General features: G+C 52.1%; 1 protein-coding gene across 18 annotated transcripts in view; it reads left to right on the top strand.

Moving 5' to 3' along the window:
• EPS15L1 (epidermal growth factor receptor pathway substrate 15 like 1) overlaps positions 1-15,454 on the top strand; it is a 101,969-nt gene extending 86,515 nt beyond the window's left edge. For 3 of the 18 annotated variants that reach the window (XM_070416308.1, XM_070416304.1, XM_070416302.1), the window contains 3 exons: positions 666-717; positions 9,654-9,859; positions 14,826-15,454. In XM_070416308.1, coding sequence (XP_070272409.1) covers positions 666-717; positions 9,654-9,859; positions 14,826-14,969 — 402 coding nt within the window. In that variant the 3' untranslated portion in view covers positions 14,970-15,454. Of the gene's footprint in view, positions 1-665; positions 718-2,682; positions 3,383-9,653; positions 9,860-14,825 lie in introns of those variants that run through there. The other 15 variants (XM_070416306.1, XM_070416312.1, XM_070416305.1 and 12 more) reach the window with 11 other exon arrangements.
• The last annotated feature ends 533 nt before the right edge of the window (positions 15,455-15,987 follow it).

Raw genomic sequence — 15,987 nt, 5'->3', positions numbered from 1 at the left:
TGGGAAGAGCAGAGCTTCCTTCTCAAGGATCCTTGGAAACTCTCACCCAGCCTCCTCCCCTTCCCTGAATCAGTGCTAGCTCTGCTTTGAACTTGCCCTCACTGTCCCCTCCTTCAGGTTTCTGTCTTCGAGCCTACCCACCCCATTTTGGCTTCTTTTTCTTTTCAGTGACTTCCTCGGAGCCGGTTTCAGAGCTTGGGCTCTTTAGAGAGCTGTCCACACCTTGGGAGGTTTGGGCCTGTATCATGGGGTCTTAAGCTGCCTTTGTTCATGGCTTTGGGCTGTCACATCCGTGCTCTACCTTAGCCTGTAAGGTGCTCCAGATACCCTGTTCGCATCAACAGACCTTTAGGAAGCACTGTTGCTTCTCCAGACCTAGGAAGACCCGCAAGCAAGTCAGGACAGGCATTGTGATGCCATTTATTTACCATAAGAGGAAAGGGAAGTGAGAGAGGACCCAGTGAGGTGGCAGCAGGACCAACCCTGAATTCAGTGACCTACCCCCACCCAGGCCTCCCACCTCCAAAAACAGCTGTAATGAGAACCATACCATGAGGTTCGGAATGCTCTGGAAAACTGTCAACACATGTGCAGTATTTAATCTGTGACCAGCCACGACGTATCCTTGTAGACGCCTAAATGTCTCGTCTGATTCTCTTACTTAGAAGCGATGGCTGAACAGAAAAGCTGTCCACTGTATACGCTACTGGGTGGTAGGTACATACTGTGTGGTGGTTGTCATTTGAGCACTTCCAGTGGCATTTTGCTGTGATTTCATACTAACCTCTAACACTAGCCATGGAATCTGCAAGCTGTGTGATGCATTCATACTCAACATGGACCCAGCAGTTGACTTTTTCACGAGTTGCATTTGGGGGCAAGCATCTGGCAGTTTGGGGATGCAGAGGAAGGTGTCTGCCCATGCTGCTTCTCTAGTCGAGGGAGTTAAGGCCCAGCTGTGCACAGTGCCCTCCCCTCTTCCTGTCCACACTGCATGGAGCAGGGCGCAGAAACCGGGAGCAGCCTGGGAGCTACCTGGTTATTAGCAGGACAGGTCGGCTCATGAGTGAAGGGGGAAGTCCTGCTCCGAGCATTCATTATGAAAACACCTAGCACACCTCTTGTTCTCTTAGCTGCTTAGGATGGGAGGCAGCCAAGAATGTTGGGTTGGTTTGGTTTTGTTTTTAAGAAGATATATAATCGAACAGGTTGAAAAGAATGTGTTTTTTGCTCTTGTCTTGATCTGGCCTTTTCCTGCTTGGAGAGGCCACATAGCCAGCATGAGGAGGTGGCCACCTTCACCTGGGAGCGCTGTGCGTCAAGGGCCTTCCTGACACGTGGTGGAGGCGCGATCCCAGCGTGGCTCAGTGGGGAGGAGGGAAGGTGGGCACCCTCCTCCCGGGGCCCTGTGGTCCTGGGGTCCTGGTGGTTGAGCTGTGATCCTGTGGACACAGCATAGTGGACAGTCTAGACTGCCCAGTTATAGTGGTTTTTCTTACACACCCAACACGCAACTTCATACCTGCACTCACAGAAACCAAGGTGACAGAACATGCTTTTCCAAAATCTTGCCACCCTGCACATGACAAGGGTCTGAGGTTGCCATTTTCCTACCCGGGGCTTGTTTGTCCCAGGGCCCCAAGGTTTCTAGAACCCGTCAGGTCTCTGTGCCTAGAGTTGTCACGTGCGAAGCCAGGGCAGGTGACTCCGATGCTGTTTCCCTTGTCTGCTGAGCTGTCTGTGCTGCTAGGACTCAGGGAGCCTGCTGGGTCAGGCTGGTTTCTGGACAGATGTTGGAGTGAGGGCCTGGGCTCACGTACTGGCCCTGCTGCCCCTGCTGCTCATCTCCCTGAGGGGCTTCGGGCAAGCGCCTTCGCCTTGCTGAGCCTTAGTGTTCCTATCTGAGCACAGGACCAACTCTGGCCTAGCAAGTGTCCCTGTGGGTTGAGTGCCTGCACAAGGCAATGGTCCTTAATGTGACGTGTGTGACATGCATCACCCAACCCACCCAGTGTGAGACCAGGACACAGGGTCCCCCTTCTGTAGTCTCCTTTCCCTGGAAAAGACGGGATGGGCTGCGTGCTCACAGGGTTTATCAGGGACCCTTTCTCCCACGAGGCTGCAGTTTAGGAGAAATCTGCAGTTGAGTGAAGCCAGAGCTTGGTTAGCTGAACTACAAAGAGGCTCCAGGGGCCTCTCTGGCAAAGCTTGGCGTTGCCGCTCAAATGGGACCAAATGCACATTTGGGCCTTAGTCACGCATGGTGTTTTGCATGCACTGGAAGCTGCAGTGTTCACATTCAGGGGTAGTTGTTTTTTTATTTCTTTACTCTTAGCCTGATCGAGGTTTCATTGACATGCAATAAATACACGTATTTAAATGTCAGCCTGTGCAGTCACGGTGTGGGACCTCCACCTGGGAGGTTCCCTGGGAAAGTTCTGGTGTCATACTCATGTGACTAGAGCAGCCCAAGGCTGGCCATCTGCTCTCAACCCCAAATCCTCAATTCTCTCTTGACCCCAGCCAGGAAGGACGTCCTTGGGGACCATCATGTCACCCTCTGGGGAACAGGGCTTCAGCACTGAATTCTCTGTGCCTGGAGGTCTTTTCTAGAAAGGTCTATTATAGTATTGAGTAACCAGCAGGTGTCTGTTTGGGGTCAAGAGAATTGGTTTCTTCCAGGCAGGTGCAAATCAGACCCTTCGAAACCTGTCAGTTGGAGTTCGTGCACACACCTCCCCAGGTAAACAGTGTGTATTTTCTGCAACGGGCAGAGATCGAGATCAGTCAGAACTCACCGCTGAAGAGTTTCTAGGTAAAAGTTGTTGATTTGCAAAGGGAGAAACAGATTTTTTTCAAGTGCAGGAAATGGCTGTGTGGGTGTCAGTGATTGGGCCTCCCGCCCCACGGCGACAGATAGTGGGACGCTGTGCCCGGCCCCACCCTTGCCACTTCCTGCAAGTGCAGCCCTGCTTTGCGGTTCCTGCAGAGCCCGGGTAACACCAGCTAGTGTGCCTTCACCACTAACCAGCCAGTCACCTTTAACCTCTCCACAATTTAATTGTCCTTTTATTACTGCTAATGACCTTTTCACCCCCCCAAAAAGCCAGTGCACACACTTATGAGGTCTTTTTGCCCCTTTTTCCCTTCCCATAATCCTTCTGATGACCACAGACAAATGAGATCCCATTTAACCTGCATCCTGTGTGATTCAAAAGATTCTCAAAAAAAAAGGAAAAATCACTTCCCCCTCGAACCTGAGTCCCTTCTACAAACTATGTGTGGATTCCACACAGGTTGACTGGCTTCAGGTTCATTCTTTTGCGCAGTTTTCTGGTCGCCGCCCATCCTTGGGTTGGCAGGTGTATGCTCGGCTCTCCCTGTGTTCTGAGGGCCAGGCTGGGGCGAAACCATGGTGGTCGTCCTTCACCCATGTGGGTCCCAACCTCATGTTTATCACACAAGATCCACTTTTAAAATGGCTTCTCCAGTTGAGCCATGCGGTTAGCACCTCAGCCTTGAACTTAACTACTTTAATTCCGTTCCCACGATGATTTCAAAGAGATAATCAGTGGGTACATATGAAGTTCTAGAATGGGACAAGCGGTTCACCGCCAGCACGAGAAGCCTGGAAAATTCCGGCACTGCCGGCCAGCCCTCGGAGCCACGTTTCCTGCACACGGGCAGGGTCTGTGCCAGGCGGGGCGTGCCCCCTGAGGAGTGCTCGAGAGCTGGCGGGACCCTACTTGCAGAGGGAAAGTGCTTTCCTCTCAGCCTCTTACAAGTAAAATGCCTGGAGATGGGTTGTCTTTGGGTGAATTTCTGTTCTGCAAAGTCGGCTGAGTTCGAAAATAGAAGCATTTGCCTATCTTAGCGCACACCCACCCTCCTGCACCCAGAAGGGCGGATTGAGTGGGAGTCAAGTGACACAGTTGTCACCTGTTGTTCAGTGCGGTGCAAATGCCCAGGCTTGGGGTCTTGAAGCACAGAAATCAGGGCTCAGCTGGCTCAGCCAGCTGGGGTCCTGGAGGGTCGTGTGGTTGGGTGCAGAGAGCCTGAACTCCCATCCTGTATCTGAGCATGGGTGTGAACAGACAGGAGACACTGCCCTGCCCCTGGTGCCCTTCCCAACCACCCTGGGACCTGTGTACCTGCCACCAGCCCTTGGGTTTTTGGTTCCACCTACAGCAAGGTGAGGGGAGCCAGGAAGGTGCTTCCTGTGCTGCCCTTTTTTTTTTTTTTTGATGGGGGTGAACATGGTTGTTCATTTCTTGTTTTTCTCACATTCAAAGCACTGAGTCAACACCCCCCCACCCCCACCATTGTCAACTGAAAAGCAGCACATGTATGATTGATTGGGGGCAGATGGTCATAAAAAGAATGAGCATGAGGGTCCCCCATTCTGCTACAGGCTCTCCTGACTCCTGAGCTGCCCCCACAGCAGGAGAATGTTCTTGATGGGCTCTGCACGTGGCCCTCCAATGCACACATGCCTTCTAACCGCTTCCAGACCCACAGCGTGGCACCCTGGTGATTTTCTTATATGTGGGCACGGCACCTCTCTGCCAGAGCAGAAGTGGCATTCTGGCAGCATCAGCGTTCCTCTGTAGGGAGGAACAAAGGCTGTGGCCCCTGTGGTGCAGACCCAGGGCCCGCCACCTGGCTGCTGTGTAGCCAGCATCTCCCCAGGTCCCCAAGGCACCTGAGCCCCTGGAGGGCGCGGGCAGACCGGCAGAGTGTGTCGAAGGTGCAAATCAAAGAACAATGTGATTTTTCAAAAAGCAGAACTGTGAGACCTGCAGTCTGTATTCTTTTTGCCGTGATGACTGAAGTGGGACTCATTTGTGAATCATGTAGCTCCCCCTCCCCCCATTTTGGCTGTAGATCTGATTTTTCCTCCACCAGGTTTCTTATAAATGTCATAGTAGCCTTTCGTGGAAACCTTGAAACTTGTATTTCTCATTCCAAGAGGTATTTATCTTTGGAGGACCCAACGTGCGTGGCTGCTTTCCCCCCTTTGTCTCCTTTCTGATTCCGGTTGACCCCATGTCCACTGGGCTCCTCACCCTGTGAGATTTCCATGACCTCTGACCTCCCAGACCCCTCCCAGAGGATGGAAACACACCAGTTGTAGGGAGCCCAGTGGATAATAGTAAATATTTGTTCAGCTTTTCTCAACAATTCAGAACCAAACCTCATCCTGTTCCCTTCAATGCATTAAGCGATTTTCTTAAAATTCGGTAAATATTTTTAGTGGAAAATATCAATGCTGTGATGGTGGGACCTCAGATTTTATCGCGGGGCTGTGCTACTTGGCACAGCTTTGATCTGCCGCTCGCCTTCTCCTTGCATGTGCAGCAGTGAGCGCAGGGCTGTTTCTGCAGGACTCCTCACCTGCAGGCCAGCGAGATGGTCCTGTGCATCCTGGCCTTCCACGGCCCACCATAGTGGGAGCCAGAGCAAACATGGATTCGTGTTGGTGAAAAGCAATCTTTTTCAGTAAAGTTCCCAAGCAATTTTGAACTTGAAGCGTCGTGCTCTGAACAGCCTGGTTCTCTCTTTCTCCCCACTCCCCCCAATTCAACTCTGTTTTGCTGGTATGTGGGGGTGGGAAGGGAGAAGCCACAGGAATGAGGAGAGCCCCCTCCCCAGCCACAGCTCCCCTTGTGGTGTGACTCTAAGAAGCCTGGTGGTTGTGTGGGCGTCCCATGTTGTGTAGGATGAGTGACAGTTGTGTGAGGATCCCCCGTAGGATGGAAGTCCCAGGTTGTGTAGGATGAATGACAGTTGTGTGAAGATCCCCCGTAGGATGGAAGTCCCAGGTTGTGTAGGATGAGTGACAGTTGTGTGAGGATCCTCCGTAGGATGGAAGTCCTGGGTTGTGTAGGATGAGTGACAGTTGTGTGCTGTCCCATGTTGTGTAGTGTGAGTGATAGTTGTGTGGACGTCCCATGTTGGGATAAATGGCAGTTGTGAGAATGTCCTGTGTTGTGTAGGGTAATAGCTGAGGTGGGGTAGCTGTCTTGACCACAAACCTTTGTTTTTTATTTTTTTATTTTGTTCTGTTGTTTTTGTATTTATCTCTCATCTGCAGAACTGCATTTTCCAACTATAGCCCTGAATTTTATAAATAGAACTCAGCAAGTATCTGGTTGGAAAGGTTGGAATGAATACAGTCACACTTGTATATTTTTGATATTTTATTAATCAGATATGTTGAGATCCTAAATCGTCCAAAACCTATCATTCTCCTCCTAAGAATTTTGAACAAGAGAATCCGTCTTCGTTCAGACTTCTCAGTGTTCATGTGTTTTGAAGTTTGGGGGCGGGGCAGAGTGTGTGTTTGTGTTCTGTTGTTTTTCCATGCACTGGCTCTCAGGGACCCTTCCTGGCCAGGGTTTCCTGAAAAGCATGTTGGGAAAGCAGAACTGGGAGCTTCGCTGCCAATAACTCGTTCTGGAGTCACTGCCCTGATCCTGGCCACTTGGCTGATCCCGGCCCTGGGGGCTCTCAGGTCTCGAGAAGTTAAGAAATAGGAGAATTGAAGACATTTCTACCAGGGTGGAGCCGGCCACCAAGTTTTTTTTTTAACAGCACACACTGTGGTAAACCATCGGGTTCATATTGTTTTTGCTAAAGGCAGTCCTGTGTGCGGTTTCGGTGCACCGCTTGGGTAACTGTTGAAACTGCTGCGGTTTGAAATAAGCCCTATTTTGCCTTCTCTTCAATCTTGCGTCCTTCTCCTCTTGTTCATGAAAACTACTCTGAGTGCTGGAGAATCACTGTGGGTGCCAAGTCAGCAGCCTGCAGCCCCCAGGGGTCTCTATTTCGTTTGACTTTGGTCATCGCCTTCTGCTACACTCGGGGGCCGGTGGTTCCCTGGGCAGAAATCTAGGAAGATGACACCAAACCGTGCGTGCCAGGCATCATCCTGGCTAGCCTTTGTGCCAATTTTTGAAAGATTTTTTGTTTCTTCTCTGAAACCTGCATCAGTCATGATCCTTTCTCGTGGTGCTTGGAACCATGAAAAGGCATAAAACTGCAATGAGTTTGTTCAGGGACACGGAAGCAAATTAAAGTTCTTCTGGCACGTTTGAGATAAGCTACACCTCAGAAAATCGGAAAACGATTAAGGAATTAGCAGAAGTGGTTATGTAAAAGCAGGAACTAGACCCAGAATGTTTTAAACGTGTAGCTGCTAAAAATAAGTGGGGATGCAGAGAGAGAAGTTTGGATTCGGGGCTGTCCTGGCGTGTGTCCTCCTCAGAAAGCCTCTGGTCACAAGCAGAGTGTCAGCCGAACTGGCAACACCCTCCACTTTGCAAGTGTCATGCACAATAATAATTCAGCCTTGTGCTGAAACGCAAAAACAGATGACCGAGAAAAAACCGTTGTGTTTTCCCCCCTCTGAAAACAAGAGCAGTTGATGTGCCCTGGTTTCATATGAACACAGTCATGATTTCTAAATAACAACGGTTTCGGCACCAGCCAAACCAGGCGTGAGCAATTCTTGATGTGAACGATGCTTTTCATCTCCCCATCATCTCTGCTTGTCAGAAACCTCAGCTTCAAATCCCAGCAGGCTGGATTCTTACCACACCCCCAAAAGCAATTTAAAAAGTCTACAACAAAAAAACAAACCAGGGGAGGAAGTTCTTAATTAAAAAGAAGAAAAACACAGTAGTGGGCGATGTACTTGAACACTCGGACCCCTGGCTGGGATCGGCTTGACCTCTTTATCCTGCTTAGGCATCTGTTCTTTGTGACCAGCCAGACTTGCAAGGAATGCCCCAAAAGTCAGGCAGCTGCCCCAGACCTGCTGCCGGGAACAGAGTCTGTGCCCTTCCCTGGGGCTCTCAGCCCATCTCCAGCAGCTCTTGCCCTCTCCCGGGTTAGAATTCTGCTGTTTGGTCCATCATTTTAGTTTCTGGTAAAAACAATTAGCCCAAGAGTGTACCAGTGAATATTGCTCTTTCTTGCAGAGGAGGGAAGCTAGAGGTCCTTTAGTCCCTTCTAGCTTCTCAGAGTGGTTCCCCCAAAGGCCTTGAGTCCCTGGCTCCCATGTGTCCCTGGCTGGAACCAGGGATAGGGTGGGTTTTGTTGGCACCTATAGTGTGCTGAGCTCCACCACCCACATGGAGCTGCCCCTCGGGGCCCCTCAGGTGTGCTGGAGGCTAGACCAGGACAGAAGTCAGTGCCATGGGAGGTGGTCAAGGCAGTGGGGGTGGCTGCAGGGGAGGAGTGGCCAAGGGAGGTGCCAGGGGAGGTGGAGGTGTGAGAGACTAGCCGGCCTGGGCAGTGCAGGGCAGTCAGAGCAGTGGAAATGGCTGTGGAAAGGGGACAAGGGTTGCCAGGCCAGGAGGTCAGCATTTGTTCCCTGTGTCCCCATCCCTCTGGACGCTGTCTCCCAGGGCACCCTTGCCCATGGGTGTGGTGTCCTTACACTGGCACCGTGTACACATGAGAGCCGGTCTCCCTGGACCCAGAAGTGGCTGCAGGTGCTCCAAGACACCTACACACACACCCTCCCAGTGTGCTCTGTGTGAGGACATGTCTGTCTGTGATCAAGCCTCAGATGGTGCCACCGCCTGGGCTGTCCCCAAGGCAACTCTTCAGGGCTTTGAGCCAGCCACCCCAAAGAGGACCTGCTGCATGTCCTCCCCTGGACGCTTCCCCTGCCACCCTCACACATGGCGCTACTCTCAGTGGGAAGAGGTGCAGAGGACTGGAGGAGACTAGACAGGAGCTGGACAGGAAACTGCAGACACTGGGGGAGGTACCCACCCATATCTGAGTATCTCTGGCAGAGCAGAGCTGCAGTTGGGAGTCCTCCGTTTCCTTTTGGGGTTCAAAGGGTACCCAGCTGGCCTGGCTCTGACTTCTGGGGGCCTGGAGCATCCCTCAGTCTCACATATGGCTTGCTTACTGCCTGCCAGGCATCAGAGCTAAACATCCTCTCTATGCGAGGGGATGCAGTTTTCTTGTAAAAGGCTATAACCAATATATTTTTAGCCTTGCAGGCTTTCCATTCTCCATCCCAAGTGGCCAACTCTGTTGTCCTGGATGACAGCAGCATAGAAGACCGTGAACAATGGCACAGCTTATTGGCATTGGCATGCCATTAAATTGTGACTTACAAAGGCAGGCGGACCACTGTGGGCAGGTCCTGCTCTCAGCTGCTGCTCAGTCACCGGGCAGACCTCCTTGCCCCGTATGTGTCTGCTGGGGCTGCCATTACCGGGCAGCTTACACCACAGACGTCTATTGTTCTCAGTTCTGGAGGCTGGAAGTGTGACGTCAAGGTGTCAGCAGGGTTGATTTCTCCTGAGGCTTCTCTTGGCTCTGCCTCCTCCCTGTGTCCTCACAGGTCTACCCCTGTGTCTTCCTGATCTCTTCTTATAAGGACACCATTCAGCTTAGGGCCCATGTAATGACCTCATTTTTACCTAATTACCTCTTTCCAGGCCTCTGCAAATATAGTCACATTCTGAGGTCCTGGGATTGAGGATCTCAACATGAGTTGGTGGGGCGGGGGTGGGCACAGTTCATCCACAGCAACCCCATTTCATGGACTCTGTTCTGTCTGTGGTCAGTAACTTGTCTTTCTTTTTTCTCTTCTCTTTTTTTTTTTTTCTGTCTCCTGAACTTTCCAGGTAAAAGTACACCTGTAAGCCAGCTCGGTTCTGCAGACTTTCCCGACTCCCCCGATCCATTCCAGCCGCTCGGGGCTGACAGCAGTGACCCGTTCCAAAATAAAAGGGGGTTTGGGGACCCGTTTAGTGGAAAAGATCCATTTGCTCCCTCCTCTTCAGCTAAGCCTTCTAAAGCCTCTTCCCTGGGCTTTGCAGACTTCACCTCTGTAAGTTGAGTTCTTCGCCTCCGTTCCACTCCCTCCCCTCCGCTTGCAGCTTCTTTGGGGCTATTTTTTTTTTTTTTGGCTTACGTTTCCTGGTACCTCATGCCATCAACTGTGTTATTTATTCTGTACTGCTGCTTTCTGTAAGAAAAAAATGTTTCTCAATAAAAAAAGTGCTATGGTTTGGATACTCTGTGATGAGGGCACATGTCCTTCCAGCATGGTGGCCCAAGCTGGTGGCCGCCCCGTCGGTCTCTCTTTCCCTTTCCTTGTCCCGGTCGACCCTCTGTATTATTTCTCTTGCCCGGAGGCTGTTGTGCTCATTGACTTTTGGAAGCCGAGATGTCAGACACTTCTGAAGTGTTAAAGCAAGATTGCAAAAGTTACATTAGGATCTCGCTGTCCCCAAAGGGTCTCTGTGCAAGAATTCTAACTGTCCCTCCTCAGCGCGTTTTGTGCAGCAAGTACGAAGTAAAGGACCCAGGCGGGTGCATGAAGGAAGAGCAGTTTGGTTTTTTAAAAACTTTTATTTCAGTTACCAGCTCTGGTGAAAAGAGAAATCCAGCCTAGAACAACCACTCTGAAGCCCTTTTGCCAAAAAAAACCCAAAAAAACAAAAACCCCAACCCCAAACCCTCCAAAAGCTATTTAAGCAAATTCAAGTGCCTTTTCAGAAGTCTGGCTATTTCTTGGTATGAAAAAGATTCCAGATTATAAATGCTGTCACTTTTGGTGTTTTTGGCACCGTCATCAGTATCCAAAGATCTCGTTCTCAGATTCAGAGTTTGTCTTCCCAGAATCGGTTTTACTGTCTGCTGGGCACCCACGTTTTCTTTTCTTTCTTTTTTTAAGTTTTCTTCGTTCAGATTTGCCAAGTATCTTGTTTTCTGGCTAGGTGTGACGTGCATTATTTATAGATGCTTTGACTCCTAGAATATCCTTCTTAAAACAACCTCTGCCATCCATATCCGTGCCCCGTGAACGCCCGATTCATTTCAGACCCACCTCGTGCCCAGCTATCCTGTGGCTTATTGAAGCTGCCCAATACGCTGCTATGTTCCTGGCTCTTGGCGACCTGTAAATATTTTACAACTGCAGTTAGCTCAGTTTTGTTGACAGCCTGTGCACACTGTGAATGTGTACAAATGGAGACATTGTTAATAAAAGCCAGAAACAAAACCTGCTTTATCTACGGTTTTTTGAATAGGACCACGTTTGTTTTTCAGTGGAAAAAATATTAAATGCTGATGAAAAAATAGAGCCATTCATGCATGACTCAGGTACTCTGTTTTGGGCAGGGCAGAGGGGTAAGTGGATTTGAATGGCAATTTGAAGAAATGACTGTTCTCTTTCTGAAATGCATAACTCTGTTTCCTGTGGACCCTGCACCCTCCCGATGGCTAGGTTTTGGAAAACATTAAAAAAAAAAACCCAAGGTTTTAAATTATCAATTGGCTCAACACTTCTGGTCATTCCAGAACACGTTTAACAGGTTAACTTTGATTTTAAGAATCTTCTGGTATTTAATCACCCTCGTTTCCAGGTGGGGAATCTGATTCTGCCCAGTGGAGTTTGCAGCTCTGTTTTTTTGTTTAAAATCACCTTTCCCGCTTCGGATGCCCCAGGTTTTCCAGAGGAAATCTGGAAATCAGTGCGATTCTGCCCCCTCTGATGGGATGGGCGGAGGAGAGACAGTTTGTTCCCCTTGGTCATACCATGGTCCAAAAATGTTAAAACCTGTCTCCCTCTGGGAAATCAGGATGTCTTTGCATGTTCATGGCGTCGGGGGTCCAGCCCATTAGCCTGTGGTTTCAGGGTACACTGGACCTGGATTTGTGCTAACTCAAAGAAGGCCAAAGGGGTTTCTCTGGTGTATGTTAGCTCCCCAGTAAAAACTGAGGGGTCTTTCACCGCCCAGCAGACTGGCAGTGTGGCTTTCAGATCAGATGTTCTGAGTGCCGCCAAGACATGGTGTTACCTCTGCAAAGGTAGCTTGGTTCGTGTTAGAGTTCAGGCACCAATGTCATACATAGATGTGGTCCCCCTTTGGCACCCCAGCCCTGCCACCTAGAACCCTCCAATTTACAAGTCCCAAGTTTCCATCAATGGGTGACTTGTGCTTGTTCACGGGAAACCTCTCCGAGATTTCTTTAAAAACCGGCCTTTCTGTCTCATGCGGATGTGTTTATTAGGAAGCAGTGTTTATAGCTTAGCAAGACGGCACTTTTCCGGAAGTCTGCATTGAGAGCAGAGCAAATGTCGGGGGGGCGGGGGGGGGCCAAGCTTTGCCTTGTGGAGTGAGTTGGATGCAATTTCAACATCAGAATAAGTGAGCCAATGGGAGGCAGCTAGAGTGTCCCTCGGGTGGTGTGGTGGCAGTGCGTTAGATGTTCAGGATGCGGATGTCGGTCCCCGGAGGAATGGCACCTGGCCCTCATGAATCGAGGATCAATAATAAAACCGCAGAGCGTTCTTCCCGCGTGGGCACCCTCGGGCAGGGGTCTTGGAGGGGCAGCATCCTCGTGCCCACTGTGTGGCTCAGCCCCATGATGGCACCAGAGTGATACAGAGATCAGAGCTGCCCGCTGGCATCTGGACCTGGCCATCGTGACGCCTCCCGGTCAGAGGACTGGAGAACAGGCTTGTTCCGGCGTCTCCACCAGGGCCCAGGAAGGACTGTCATCTGATTGGAGACAGACACCCCCTCCGCCAGTTTTCTCTCGGACGTCACGGTCTACGATGTTTCTCCGGCGCACGTCCACCATGTGCTTGATCGAGTCTCCACGGGGGGGCCTGAGCTGGCCTTGAACCAGTCACTCAGGAGGCACCTGGAACGTCCTGTCAGCCGTTTCATTTGAAATGCAGACCTGTGAACAGACGGCTCTGAGACACGCGGGCTGCGTGGGGACCACGGGAACCAAGGCTTTGGTCTGGATAACCCATGGCATCACTCGTCAGCCCCCACCCATCCCTCCGCTGGCAGGCAAGGGGACAGGGTCCCTGGCAGCGCACCTGTCCCCTCCCTCTCCTGTCAGCAGCACCCTGGAGTCATTTCCACCAGCATTTGTGTTTTTTCCTTGTTTTTCTCCTGTTGAGGTGTTGGAAAATTCCCCACAGAGTGTTGGGGCTTATCTGTGCCCAGTGGTGGAAACAAGGGTGGGGAACAGTTTTTCTGGGCAGTTTCTCAACGAGACAAAGACTTAACTTTTCCTCCCAGAATGGCACTTCATGCTGACTCCCAGGCCCGGTGGGGAGAGGCTCCTGGGCTGCCCCCCTCTTCCGCCAGGACACCTCTGCTTCAGACTAGCCTCCCTCCATCACCCTTCCCCACTCCCCTGCCGGATCCCCACCCTCTGGCCCTCTCTCACGCCCACATCGGCCATCGAACCACGAATCATTCAAAACTGCCCATTCAGTCACCCCCCTCGCTGGCCCGAGGAGCTGAGGGTAACTCTCAGCTCTTCTCTGGGGCCTACAGCCTGTCTCAGCCCAGCCCCTCACCCCAGCCTGCATACCCAGAGCACAGGTGGACCCTGGAGGCCTGGATACTATCCTGTACCCAGACTTCCTGCAGCAACAGCTGACAGCCCCACCGCCTCCCCAACCCCAGGAGAATCAGGCTGCTGAGGACTTGGCTCTCCCGCCACCTCCCCTCCACAGGCCGTGGTGTTGCCATCTGTCTGGAATCCCACCTCCTGGGCTGTCACGCGGACTCTGTGTGTGTGGAGAAGTAGCTGTGCATTCCTGTCACACTTCCTTTTCCCCGTGCCCTGGTGGGCCTGCAAGGGCCTCCACGGGAGCTGTGTGGATTGGGATTCTCGGTCTGTCTGCTCCCCTGGGCACCTGTCAGAGGGCCGGCCTGCTGCTTGATCGGTGTCACCCAGGGCTTGTCAGAGTCAGTGCTGAGAACGGAGATTCTGGCTAAGGGAGGCCAAGGCCCAGAACAGACCGCAGCTCTGCTCTCGCGTCCGGGCCCACGGGGCCAGAGGTGTCTCACTGGGAGACAGAGCAGAGTTACCGGGACCTCGGGGAAGCCCGGGGGAGCCAGGGACCCACCCCGGGAAAAAAGCGGGTGGATCTGGCTCTTCTTTTCTTTCCTTAGAGCTAAGGGACCTCAAATGGTTTGAAATCACCCATCTTGGAGTTGTAATGGTTTTCTCCCTTGTTTGAAAAAAAAAAATGTTTTTTAACAAATGGAACCTTTTGGAGAAGGACGTCAACAGTGAAAACCTTGTGGACTGAATGGCAGCGTAAATGCCAGGGCACCGTTGTGGCGAGCCGGAGCGAGGCTGAGCGGGAGGAGAGGCCACCTTTCAAGACCGTTGTCGCCGCCCTTTTGGCCTCCAGACCTTTTTGCACATTGGAAATCAGAGATCTGTTCAAGCCAGACTCTGCAGTCCCAGCGCCCGTCGCCACCGCGTCAGCAGCCTGCCTTCGAGGCCCAGGCTTTGCAGGCTCGCTGTCCTAGCTCCTTGGGGTCAGCTGACCTCTGCTCCGCAGCTGCTTTTAGAGACGCCCCTCCAGCCCCTGAGGAGGCTGAGCAGGGGCTGCTCCCAGCATAGGAAGCCTCCTAGACTCAGTCCCGGGGGACGGCTGGCATTAGTGTCCCCACACCGATGCGTCGTGTCGCCTGCTTCCGTCCCTGCAGGGGCAGGTGGCTAGTTTCTCTGAGGTCCAAGGTGGCGGCTAAGGTCAGACTAGCCCTGCTTCTCCACGCATGTGACCCCTCCCAGACTGGGTGTCAGGGCTGGGGCATGCGTGTCCCCTTCCCAGCTCCAACCAAGATACAAGCTTTTGGCTTTTTCTGGTTTTTCACCCATGCATCCCAGCATTGCGTGCGGTTCCCTGCTCCCTGCCCACCTTTGACAGGCCTTTTCTGGCTCTCCTCCCCTGTCCCTATGCACCCCACCCCTGGCCGGTGGCTGCAGCTCCCAAGCCATGTAACCCAATCTGCGTTTTTTCTTTGCAGTTTGGCAATGAGGAGCAGCAGCTGGCGTGGGCCAAGCGGGAGAGTGAGAAGGCGGAGCAGGAGAGGCTGGCGCGGCTGCGGCGGCAGGAGCAGGAGGACCTGGAGCTGGCCATCGCGCTCAGCAAGGCTGACATGCCCGCCTAGGCAAAGGCAGCCGAGCACGTGCGCGGGGCAGGACTGCCGTGGCGGGTTGTCAACAGGAAAAGCCTCGAGTCTGTATATACACACGCTCGCACGGTGGTCCCGTCTCACCTGTGACATGTGACAGCCACTGTAGGTCAAGCACTCGCTGGTCAGAAGGCCTCAGGCTCTGGGCGGCTCGTCCCAGGCGAGGAAATGAGGCTCACCCTGCAGGGAGGCCTGGAAAGGCAGAGGCCACCGCCACCGCCATCACCTCTCCACTGTGACAGCCCAGTCGGTGACAGTGCCCCACCTGGAACGGGCAGAGGGAGCGGGCGGCGCCTCCTGGCCTGCCACGCTCTGCTCATAGCTGCTCCGAGTACCAGCGCCAGGGTGCACCCACCCTGCCGCCTCCCCGACCTAAGACAGATCCCTGGCGATGTATGCATTCGTTGTATAAAAATTAAGTTTGAATGATTAATATAAAATATTTTAATACAAAACACAAAGACTCTCTTCTTCCCTTTCATTTAAATATTGTTTTCCTTGCAGTAACGTTCACACGTGATGTCACAGAGGCAGACCAGGCACAGTGACGTGGAGAACTAGGTTGAGTGTTTCTCTTTAAATCCTGTTTGAGTAGCTTCTAGGACCACAGAGAAAGCCAATTCATGGGTCGTCCTGTCCCCCAAGGATGCAATCCTTTGTCACCTCGCTGCTGTTTAAAGAGGTTCCCGCATACAGTTCACTGAGGCTTGATCCCCATGAGGGGCATCCTTCACACCATGAGCTCGGAAATGCAGACTGGGAGAGCTCTCCACTAGGACACAGCTGAATTCCCCCGGAACATTCCAGAAGCTTGGACATAACTGCTGGGATGACCTCAGGACTTGCTGAGGACACTGCAGACTGTGCCCTGCTTTGGTTTTCACTGTCCTCAGGCAGACAATACAACTTCTCTCTGGTGAAGATGATAAAGATGGAATCTAAGCAGCCAGAACACAGCCTTAGAACAGCCTTTATCCAGAGAAACCTCCAATCC

Source organism: Myotis yumanensis, unplaced genomic scaffold (assembly GCF_028538775.1).
Source record: "Myotis yumanensis isolate MYYU_CA2020_CCGP unplaced genomic scaffold, mMyoYum1.0.hap1 SCAF_5, whole genome shotgun sequence".
NCBI classification, from domain to species: Eukaryota; Metazoa; Chordata; class Mammalia; order Chiroptera; family Vespertilionidae; genus Myotis; species Myotis yumanensis.
Note: the sequence above shows the minus strand (reverse complement) of the source record. Positions and strands in the feature narration are given on the sequence as shown.